This window comes from Cupressus sempervirens, chromosome 9, assembly GCF_028749045.1.
Source record: "Cupressus sempervirens isolate cs-2001-9-10 chromosome 9, ASM2874904v1, whole genome shotgun sequence".
NCBI classification, from domain to species: Eukaryota; Viridiplantae; Streptophyta; class Pinopsida; order Cupressales; family Cupressaceae; genus Cupressus; species Cupressus sempervirens.
In genome coordinates, this window is record NC_143126.1 from 583987278 (window position 1) to 583999435 (window position 12158).

Sequence of the window (12158 nt, forward strand, 5' to 3'; positions counted from 1 at the left end):
CCTATCTAGACTGAAAGACGGACTATAGACAAGTAGTTGACTATTATAGAAAGTATAAGATATTATCTTAATAAACTATACATATGGTACTTAAAATGCTAGTTATAAAAAGATGTATAGCAATATAAGGTATTAAGATGCAAAGAGTAAATACTTGAACATTATATTGAATTAGAATATTGAACATAAATAATCAAATCAGCAAATAGTCAACACTGGGACATCCCCCCATGCTTGGCGGAGGTGGCAGAATTCGGTGGCACCACTAGGGATTGGGGGACGAAGTCCCCAAGTCTTTGGCACATCCCCATTTCCGAGACATGGGGCAAAAAGAGGGGGGATGTGTCTCCGTGTTACTATGTTCAGCTGTCAAGAATACATAATATCACAGATACTAAAAAAACAATCAAGAAAACTACTAAAACGTCAAGTGAATGCAAATGGCAAGATGCCAGTACCCTACAGTGGTCAATAGACATATTTATGCCCTGAAGCTTTGAATGGACTGCCAATAAACAAGAAAAAGCTTTAGAATGCCAACACATACGAATAACCTGCAGTGACTCTTCAAAATTCTTGAATCATTCATCTTCATATGGAAGGCTCTTTAAATCCTCAATGATCGTCACCAAAAGACATGACTCTTAAAGGCTATGAGCATAAGAGACACTTCGCAGTCTTATTATACCCAAACTTTAATGTATTCGTCCAAATCACATAGACAGCACCGACAAATGAGACTGAACTGCGATAAAAACTTGATGTCAAGTACCAACTATATTCTTTGTGTCGGCCCCAATATTTTATCTTCTTGGGATGGCTACAACAGAATACAAGAAAACATTGCCAGCTTTATCATATTATTGAAGAAGAATATATTTATTATAAGTTACTCATATTCAACTAATTTAATCTAGGCGCAAATAATACAAGCTCCAAAAGACATAATTTTAAAAAGTAATACTTTAGATTAGAAGATGTGAATTAGGAAACTAAATCAAGAGGAAATATATATACTTCAAGAGTACTTATCTCTCAAATTCACCATTAACTCTTCCCATTATAAAATGCTCCACCTGATCTGTACCAACCTTCTTGTTGTCCAAACCACTCTAATACCATATTAATGTTTTGACCAGAAATGAGATAAACAGAAAAAACAAAATAATGAACACTAAGACAACAATTTATCTTAGGAAAACCCTCCAACTTGAGGCAGAAAAACCCAGCCACACAATAAAATTTCTTTATTGATGAATAAGACATTGGAAATGCAATATGCCCAAATACAAGGCTCAAACTGAGGTAATATTCAAAAACACAAGATATCAATAAGAATCCCATATGAATTCCTCCTGAAGAATATATAGAATTTTCTTGACCCTTCATCTTGTTGTTACAAAGTGAAGACCCCTTCATTGTCTTGACCTTTCATTCCCATGATTCTTCAATGGCCTCTTCAATATCCACACACAATCTCTTCATTAGCCAATGCTGAAGACTCTTCATGATCTTCAAAAGGCGTGTCTCTTCATATTAAAGATCATTCATAAATGAAGAGTCTTCGCAGACAGTAGATGGTAAAGGATTAGATAATACAGAAGAGAATTGCATAGCAAATATCTAAAATATAATATATAATGCCAATGATATCAGAGATACACAGATATCTCCTGCAGCTACCAAATTTAAATATTCTGGACCTAGTAAATCAGCTGAGTAAAAGTGACACACCTAGTAGCTTAGTATAATAATAATTTGGCTCTAAAGTCTTTTGACAAAAGCTCAGATTCAATGGAACAGACAACAATCTCCCTCAACTGCATATGACTAACTCATCATATAAATTATTCTTAATGCCTCCCTAAAATAATATAGTCACTATGCTTTATCATTTAAATTACATGATCCTCCATTAAAACCTTGGGTCGTCAAAAACCATAATTTCAAATGACAATTGACATTTTGAAAAATAACAACACAGAATTTTTTTCTCATCGGGCAGGCTCTTTATATCATAATGTTTGGTGCCTGAGTTGCTGAATTGTCTTCTCACTGAGGCCTCTCAATAGCAAGTTGTTGTATTTCACTCAATATGGCAGAAGTTGTTGACTTCTCCCTAACTCCAACTATTCACGTTGCAATAAGCAAATTCCATTAAAGAAAATTAAAACATTTGTTTGTCAACAATTTGATCCAAAAATAAATAAAGACTAAACTAAACACAATAATTGATAGGTGCACAAAAGAGGTTACTCGAGGTCACTACTAAATATTGGCAGTCTTATTATGCTCTTGATGTTGCAATATCCTACTTATGTGGAATGTCTTCATAGGAAGTTTGTAGATAGTGTGAAACCTATGCAAGACCAAAGCCAAACAATATTATACAACTAGGGTCCCATCACAAAGAGTACCTTCAATTGGTACTCTACATGAATGGAACTCAAATAAAGGCATGGTTAATAAGACACCAATTCAAGCATTCCCCATCAATACTCAAGTCTTGATTTAGCATCTCCAGATTGGCACTACTTCAACTAATTCATGTCTATACAATAACACAACATCCGATCATCTACACAAAAGCACTTCCAAATGACTCACCCAAAAACAACACTATACCAATTGGTTGTCTTGTGGATTGGTGTTCTCTCACTTGATTCTCCCCATGACAGCCACAATATAAGGATTCTAGTGGATATCAAACTCAATGCCAATTCTTTCAAAATAACAAATTCTAGCCCCATCACAAATGCCCTTCGGCTTGATAGCATAGACAAGAACAGATGACAACCTCCTTTTGCTGCCAACAAACAATTTACCATATCAATCCTTCAAAATGCCTCCCATATATAGTCATTATGCTTAACCACCTATATTGAATGATCCTCGTTTGAAACCTTTGGATGCCATAAATAGTCACATTTGGTAAATTTGTATCAATAAGCAAGCCTCTTAACGGTTAGACGCCACATTTTTTCATTGACTAAGACCATTTTTTGTTAAGTTGGGCCTAACTCCTAACCATTCACCTTTTGATGAGCAAATTGCATTCTTGAAGATTTCAAGGTGATTACTCCTCCTTTATCAATTTGATGACAACAACTAGAAGAGGTCGAAACATGCTTTATAGTTCACAACATTTGATTTAAGCAAAGAATAAGTGACTCAAGATCACTACCATTTGGTGGTAGTCTTGTTATCATTTAGATGTTACAACATCCTATGCATGCAAAAAGTCTTCGACATGAAAAAATTTCGTAGCACTGAACCTACTCAAAGCAAGAACAAGCACCAAGCATTTTATAAAGTAGCACTACATTTCAAAAGATCACCTCCAATCGGTACTCCACCTAATTAGAACTCACACAATTAACAAGACACCCAATTCTAAAACTTTAAAAAATGGAATTATGAATTATATTAACAATGCACTCTTAAATGGAGCTTATAGATGCAAATTATAGTGTTAACTCAAAAGCAAGCTGTCTAAATAAAGGTGTCTAAACATAGACCAACTTAAGATAACTAATATAAAGCATAAATGACGATTAACTAAGGCTCTAGAATGACAAGTTAAATATAGCAAGATCCTAAGATACTAAAACTATTCTAATGCCCTCGCTCAATGGTCATTCTATCAACTACCCTGTAGAAGAGAATATATGTCTTGTAGTCACAAATACAACAGCACATTGTGTTGTTGTTGAGACCCTCCTTGGATCTATAGTATGTTAATGGCCAAGGTAGCTTAGAAAAAAATATAAAAGGTGGGTCCCCTTCTTCAAACTGGTTTGCAAAAAGCGAAGAGCATGTCACAAACTCTTCCAATGACCTTCCCAAGATCTACAAAATTGTTGACCAGGAATCATCACATAAAACATTTAACCTAATGTTGGATAACTGAGTTGTCCTTCCTTGCAGACAAAGACACACTAAGAGCAACTACTAAAACCTCCAAACTATTACAAATGAACAAAATGCTCCAAACAGACTGCAAAAAACCATGATTTGAAGAGTACATAGTATCAAAAAAGGGTAATACAACCCTAAATGGGAACACCTGACAGAAAATCCCGTGCGAACTTTGCAAATTACAAAGACCAAAGTGACTTTTGAGGCCAAAAATTGACCAAAACCAAAACACAATTTTCAAGGAGAAAATTTTATCAAAACCAAACAAACCTGGATTAGAGAATACAAAACAGATGATTTTTGAGGAAAATTAATTTAAACTCAACAAATAATTTATAAGGAAAATTTTATTGAAACCCTCCCATATGGGAGTCATACCAGAGAAGCTCCCACTCTAACAACATAAATTTTAGAAAACAGAAATATGAATTTAATTAACAATGCACTCTTGGATAGTGTTAACTGAAAAGTCAGCTGTACAAATAAAGACACCGCCTAAAAAAGACCAAATTAAGATTAATAATAAAGCCTAAATGACCATAAACTAAGTTTCTAAAATAACGAGCTAAATATAGCAAGAACCTAAGATACGAAAAAATATTTTAATAAATTCTCCACAAATTGGCACCATCTCTATCGACGCTACCATCCCAATTGGTCATCTCAATACCAACACCACTCCAATTAATTAACTCCAAACCAACACCACATTATTTGATCACATAGAGCAATGTTATTCTTACTAGCTCTCCTTAGAATGAAACACTCTAGTTGGCTATCTAACAAGTTTGTGCTTTTTGTCTACAAAGGAACCTAAGTTCTAAAGATTTAGTGCATGTTAGACTCAATGTCATCTATATTAATCTCAAATTTCAACATTGTTTGTGCTATCTCATTAGCATTTCCTCGATCAATGCTTTTTTCAGCATTAAGACATCATAATCATCAACATACTCTTCTTTTACACTTCACGACATTGAAATCTTGTCCACAAAACCCAAATGCATTGAAACAAATGATTACCTCCCTTGATTGTCGATTAATAATTCATAATATTAATCACTCAAAGTGTAGTAATTGCTCAGCCCAAAAATTAAATGAACAAATATCGAAATCTTTGACAACCAAAAAAAATCATAATTTAAAAAAGACAATCCCCTTTTGAAAGTGGTAAACATGTTATAAAACAATACTCTATCACAAAAGATCACCAATTTTTGGCAATGCTTACCGAAGTGGAAAAGCATTTCAACTACTCTCCACCTTATGTGCAACTTCAAAAAGAGCAACAAACTCCTAGCCTCTCTCCAACCAAGACTACCATTGAGCAAACACATCTTGGATACACCACTACCTATCCACAAATCTATGAATTGGCCATGTCTAAAATACACTAAACACAATGAGGTTGCAAACAAAAGAATTTCTCGTACCCTAGTCTTGTGCAACTATTAGGGTTGCCAAGGATATGTGTGAACACAATGTCTTGTAGTCTTTGTAGACTAAGCAACTTGTACAAAACCATCCTACCGATCCATGCTTCTATGGTAGATGTCATTCCTAATCGATCAACTTCATATGAGCACACCATCTCATCATTCACTCATCTAGAAAAGAGACATTTCGACGAACATAAAAGATGCTACTATGTTTTACTCTAACATATGAAAGCTTTCTCAATTTGTTCTTCCAAACAAATCATAAACTCATTGCCTACTCTATCAAAATGTCAATCCAACACTATATAAACAAACTCAACACTTCATTGGTTGGGCAAGCTACATCGTTCAAACCAAACAAGTGCATGTGATGCACACAGCAATACATTGGAGTTTGAACCATCATTTCCACCCTAAACGAACATTAAGAAAATTGTGCTAACACAAGGAAGATGAACCATCAACTATCAATTGTTACAAAATTGAATAACAATGTAATAGATGTTGATTCTAACTCATCTTTCTTCTACTTGTGTTTGATCTTGGGAACATTCATAAAATAAGCCACAGTCATCCCATGGCATCAAGGTCATCATAGTTTCATAACTAGACAAATAAGCTAGTATGTTCTCCCATTTCCTCAAACCCCCCACTTGTCATCTCCTAGATCAACACTCTCGAGTCTCAATTAGGTCTTAGGAGAGAGCCCACAATCTACCAATTATGGCACATGATAAATTCCCTACCAACTCTATCAATGCCTAAGTCTAGCATCAGCAGCACCAAATCGTTCAGTGTTACCTAATGAGTTGTCCAAAACTACATCAGTCAACTCTGCATTAGTGTTAGTGAGGCATACACTAGTATATGGGAAGCTAAAGTCAAACATGTGCCCTCAATACATGCTAAGGAAATTTTACCAAGGTGCAAAACACTAATGTGACTCATAAAGATTCGCTTCATATCAATTTGGAAAATCGCTCAAGATCAGACCTTAACTTTGATTATCAGAAGGGAATATTATGTTTGACCATATTTTGAACTTCTAGACTATTGTTAATGCCCTCCCTCCTACACAAATGTCAGTTAGCAATCAGTTAAAATCAAATAGTTCATTGGACGTCTTTGAGCTCTCCCTTGCCCAACTAATGACATGATTCATCCAAAACATTTCACAAACAGTCAGAATTAAGGTGATAATATTCCAAGGTACTTTTATCTAGTAGACCTTTGAGACTTCATTTGCCAATTAATGACATGACTCATTCAAAGCATTCTACCAATCACTATTAGAGGACCAAAGTCATCAAAGTCAAAAGCTATGCAAACATTGTCTTCAAAAGTATTTACAACCCTTTGAATATATATTACTTTTTTGTTTAGGAGGAACTCAAGAGAGTTAAACATGCAAAGAAAGTCCATTTTTTTATCTTGTAGGGGATATATGTATAAGAGACCATAACTTAAGTTTGACTGTTGTAAGAGAGTACTACCTTTAAACATATTTTAAATTTCTAGAATCTCAACAAAGCCTCCTTCACAACCTATTGAACTGACAAAGATATTAAATCAAAGATTTCCATGACCCCGAGTATACCTCCATTTTTAGATGAGAAAAGAATTACAAAGAAACAAACCTTTTCAATGTTGAGTAGCCACCATGCAAAAATAGTCTTACAGAAAAGGACACTTTTCTTTGGACAATGGTCCCTAAACTAGATTGGATTCACTTCAAAGCTAACCCACCACAAAGTATTGCTCGAAAGGTAGAATGAGAAAAAAATGACAAGCTTGCAGAAAGAATGCAAAAAATAAACTAAAGGCTACCAAAACACTTAATCCTACAAAGAAATTTGGTGGAATTCTCAGATGTTGAATCCAGAACACAATAAGCTTGAATAATCTGTACAACTGCCTTCTTCAGAATTCTAATGTGCCCCATAAAATGGCTAACATATCATTTTTTTTAGTTCTTGATATGATAATCAGTTTCAAATGCCAAGGGATGATGCAAAACTTTAAGTCTACAATGTATGATATATAGGCTGTAAGTGATTTGAGCCAAGGCAAACGGAATATGGGAAAATTTATCTGCAACTACTTAAACAAAGGATAGACTGGTATTAATGTAATGTATATGTTATCCACTTTATTGCAAACCTTAATATGAAAGTATATTTACATTAAACTGTTTTATAAGAAAATAACCAATATTCATTATCCTTACAGATGCTGGAAGACACCTTTGCTTTCTAATCCCACTTCTCTTCTCCTGTGATATTTGATTGTATAACTACTAGATTGCTAGGATTGTAATGGATATTATATTTTCCAGCTTTGACGTTAATAAAGATTTTTCTAGTTAATCAATAGATCCAGGTACTGTACACTGTAGGCTGTTGGGCAATTTGAGACCAATACAAACTTGGATATTCAGATCATAACAAAAATTTTGTATTTCTGAAATGTTAAATGTCTATTACTAATGGTAGAAACACATTTTCCTTTCCCTATGTTGTATTTTAATGTGATCCTATTTAAAGAAGGAAAAAAACAATTATAAGCTCCAACAATTTTTCAGGAGATGCTTGTATTATATTTTAATAAGATCTTCATTTGAACTTTAAATACTTAAAAGTCACAAAAAGGTTGCACATAGTTACAGGACTTCCCAAAAAAATTGTCAGAAGAAGCCACCTGTGTAGAAACACTTTTGAGGTTATTTAAAGTTTATACATTGCAAAGACGTTTACTACATTCACATTCAAATGATTTTTTCAAAAAGAGATCATGAATACTTTGTAAAGAATACCATTTTAATAGAAAATGGAAAAAATCTAGGTCTGTTTTTATCTTTTTGATTGTTATATAGGTGGGTTTTTTAATGAGAAGAACTAATCACTTATTGTGTTTCAGAAATTTAATTTTCTTCATAGACTAGTTCAGGTCAGGAAAATCAAGTTTAGAAGCATACCTCTTTACCCGTAGAAATGCAGCCATTTATATCCTGAAAGACACCTCGATTAAGCATTTTGAACAGAACCATACGTGTCCTAGGATCCAGCACCTGAAAAATAATTATCAATCAACAAATTCCAACTTTTCACCCAACATAGAACAAGTCATAATTAATACGTGAGCTGTCAGCTTTTTCAAGCAGCAGCAACAACCAATAGCAGATGCATGATAACAATTCAACAAGATGCCTTGAAATGGGAAGAAGCTTTCCAGTAATGCATCTTCTGTCTAAGCATATAAATTTATAATCTCCAGATACCAAGTCTACACAGAGAAGCAAAGACCTAGTTCTAAATTTGTATCTCTCAAACTTATCTCCAACAGTCTTCTCATATTCCTCGTGAATTGCATCATTTGACACTACACTGGAGATGGATGATTGATCGCCAACAACTTGTCTGATTAAAATTTAAAAAACAATTGAATAGCCCTTGCACTCATTCAGATTTTGAATATATAGCTTAACAGTCCCTCTGCTAGACTGCACTCATAATAATTGCAGATTTAATTGGATTACTAAATTAAAAAAATCCCTCCCTTAAAACATATTAGCTGCTAGGAATTGAACTTCCAATTGAGATCTAAGAGGATGCTCAAATACAGATTTTCTTTGATTATTTGTCAAAAAGTAAAAATTCACTTATGATTTCTTCGATTACCAACAAAACATGCACTTCCAATACTGTGTTGCCATTTTATGTCTTAAATTACAGCAAATAATGTTGTAATAAACCTAACCTATCAAGCTGTATTATAATTCCCTCTTAAGATTTTTAGTGATTCGGTGTGGTGCAGCTTATTGTCAATCTACATATCCAGTATCATTCGTACTATAAACTCTCATCTTATGTTGATAAAAAAATATTCACAAGAGCTACTGATAGTAAATATTTAATAAATTCATTAAGCTATATATTTTACCAACACCAAATTATTAACCTCCATAGCAACCTGTGTCTATTTTTAACCTTGTTGTCCAGCAGCTCCAAACTCTATGTTTCATATTCATAAGCTTGCTTGTCCTCTCAGAAAATTCACACACCATGAGAAAACTAATTTTGATTAATTTTTTGTATTATAATCAACCAAAAAAATGCAACTTTTTTAAATATTTCAGAAAAATTAATGAAACTTTAACAGAACCACCAATTTACTGTCATTCCTTGCATTGGTACTTTCGTGAAGGAGGCTTAAAATTAGGTAAAAGGAGGCGGGGCTAATTTATTTAAGTGCTTTATTACTGTACAAATCTTAACCATGGTCATATGAGGCTCTGCTAAAAAGAAAATGTGTGATGCAAGAAATTGCCCTGTTGGTGTCAAGATATGAAGCACATAAATAAGTAGAGAAATGTTCGCAAGATTTTACTACAGGTGATATGAGGTTTAATATTAAAAATCTAAAAAACTATTTGAAGAGTTCAGCACTATCTATATGTTTCTAGGCATTTTGATGCAGAAAAGTACTTTGCTTAGTGCAAAATAATGTTAGTCATCAATTAGAGGATTAAAGAATCCTGAGTATACTCACATCATCGCTACGTTTTTCTCTCCTCCTTGGCCGGCCGCAATGTTCTCTCCTGTGGTGTGGGCCTCCTTCAAGTTGCCTTTTCTGGCATGAGTTGCAGGCACTTGCTTGTTCTTCTATTCTGAACTTAGTTGGGGCATCATTTTCCTTTCCTTTGATGTTGTTGATTGTGCCCTTTGCTTCCCGCAGTTATGTGTTGGGTTCTGTTCCGACTGTAGCTGCCATGCACGGCTTCTCTGCCCTTCTCTCCAATAGTTTTGTCTATCATTTTTGCACTCCAAGTGATCAAGCGCTTCATGGAACTGTTGTTTTCTCCATCTGTTGCCATTTTCTCGAACAAGTGCAATTGTCTCTTGCTCGGGCTATATGTCTGAGGACTTCTGTATGCTGGTCCAGGGTGGTCTTTTGTCATTTGTCAGTTCCAGTACAGTATCTGTTGTGTTAACTTCCAGGGTGGTCAAGCCTGCCAAGTGACAGAAGCATGTTTTCCTTTCTATTGTCTATTTGTCATTCCATTTGGGAGACCTTCTGCAGTTGTACTCTGCTGCAATGGCGAAACATGACTTTGAAACCCCTGCACTGGTGGCAGCAGCCTATCCAACTCCACTTATTAATTAACAACGGTCTAAACTCACTAATACCTCTCTATGTGAAGTGCTTGATTGACTTCTGCAACTTGAACTAGACAGCGTTGCCTTGAAAAATTTCGTCGCTGACCTCAACACCTCAGTCTCGAAACAGGTTTCTGAGGACACAGAGCTTCAAAATCGGCTGAAATCACTCACCATGGCCAAAGAATCCACCATCTCTGATTTAGAAGCTAAACAATCCAAACTTCGTTCCTATCATGACAACCTCATTGCTGAAACTAACAAGAAATTGCAATCCTCAGCCTCAGTTTGTAGTACTTCCTCTGCACCCCTCTCCAGTGTCGAGTTAGTTCAGGCCAAATTGTCAGATGAGCGAATTAGGTGGGCTCATGAGCTCAACCTGAGAGTTCGGGGTCTTCCTCCCTCCTCTACCGACCCCATTTCAGCAGGTCACTCCTTTCACAGCAACCAACTAAACCATACAGACATCACACTTGATAGAGCTTGGGTTGGCCACAATGGCACCCTTTTCCTCTACTTTCTCTCTTTGGTTGACCATCTTCAAGCTCTTAGGGCAAGGAGGAAACTTTTCCCTCTTCCCACTAGAATTTTTCTTCATGGAGATCTCTCTAAATCTAAGGTGGCAGGATTGAAGCATTTTGGGGGTCTCGTTGTGGAGGCTAGGCGGTGAGGGAAGCGGGTTGTTATTAGGAATCTCAGGAATGTCATTAGAGACTCTCATCCATCTGGTGTGAACCGAGGTTGGCCGCCAAGGCCACATGATGGTCACAGCAGCAATTAGACATAACAGTGCCTCACAGTGGTTCCCTACATGTCAATTGTCTGAACAGCAAAAGTAACCTTATGGTCCTTGTCGGATCTCTCAGAGGATATCTTGGTTCTCTAAACATTCTTCTTGTTACTGAGACCCATTAGAGCCTCATTTGTCCTATATCTGATTACTAGTGGTCATTTGCTTTCGAGGACGAGGTCAGGTGCTCGGGTGGGGTCAAAGGCTCAAGTAGGGTAGCCTACTTGATCTGTGACTACCTTTTCAACACAAATTCAATGATTCATTCTGACAATTTAGCTAGAGTCTTGAGGATCTGCATTGGTCAGACAACCTTACACTACAGGGACATTTTCATCGCGGTTTGTTATTTCCTGCCGACTTCCTCGTACTACGTTGTTCACAACACGGAGGATGGTGGCCCCTTTGGGCCTTTGGGGACCTTCATGAGCACATTTTCAGGTTTTCAACCATGGGTGACATCATTATTTAGGAGGGATTTTAATGCACGAACCAAAGACTTTCAGACTCCCCTCCACAACCATGGGTTGAATCCAATGCATACAGTCGAGTCAGATCCAGAAATTCTAGGCTTACAATGCTTCTCTTAAGGACAATTAGGGACCCTTCAGTAGGTACAGTCATTTTCTACTACAACTTTGTGAGTCCTCAAACTTGGTGATTCTGAATGGGCTCTACTGCTTTCCAGGTTTTGGTCTTTTCACTTGTTGGACTTATTGTGGCAGCGCGAGCGTTGTTGAGTATGCTCTCTCAAATGCCTCCTTCATTCACTCCATCAGCCACTTCACCAACTCTCACCTCCTCTTGGCCAATCTCACCCTTCTTACTCTTAACCTTACCTCCAGAGTTCCTCCT

General features: G+C 36.0%; 1 protein-coding gene across 1 annotated transcript in view; it reads right to left on the reverse strand.

The window, feature by feature from the left end:
* Positions 1-12158, reverse strand: part of LOC149540025 (uncharacterized) — a 145821-nt gene that overhangs the window by 113036 nt on the left and 20627 nt on the right. The window contains exon 3 of the mRNA XM_089801208.1: positions 8332-8424. Within this exon, the coding sequence (XP_089657334.1) occupies positions 8332-8424 (93 nt within the window). The remainder of the gene's footprint in view (positions 1-8331; positions 8425-12158) is intronic.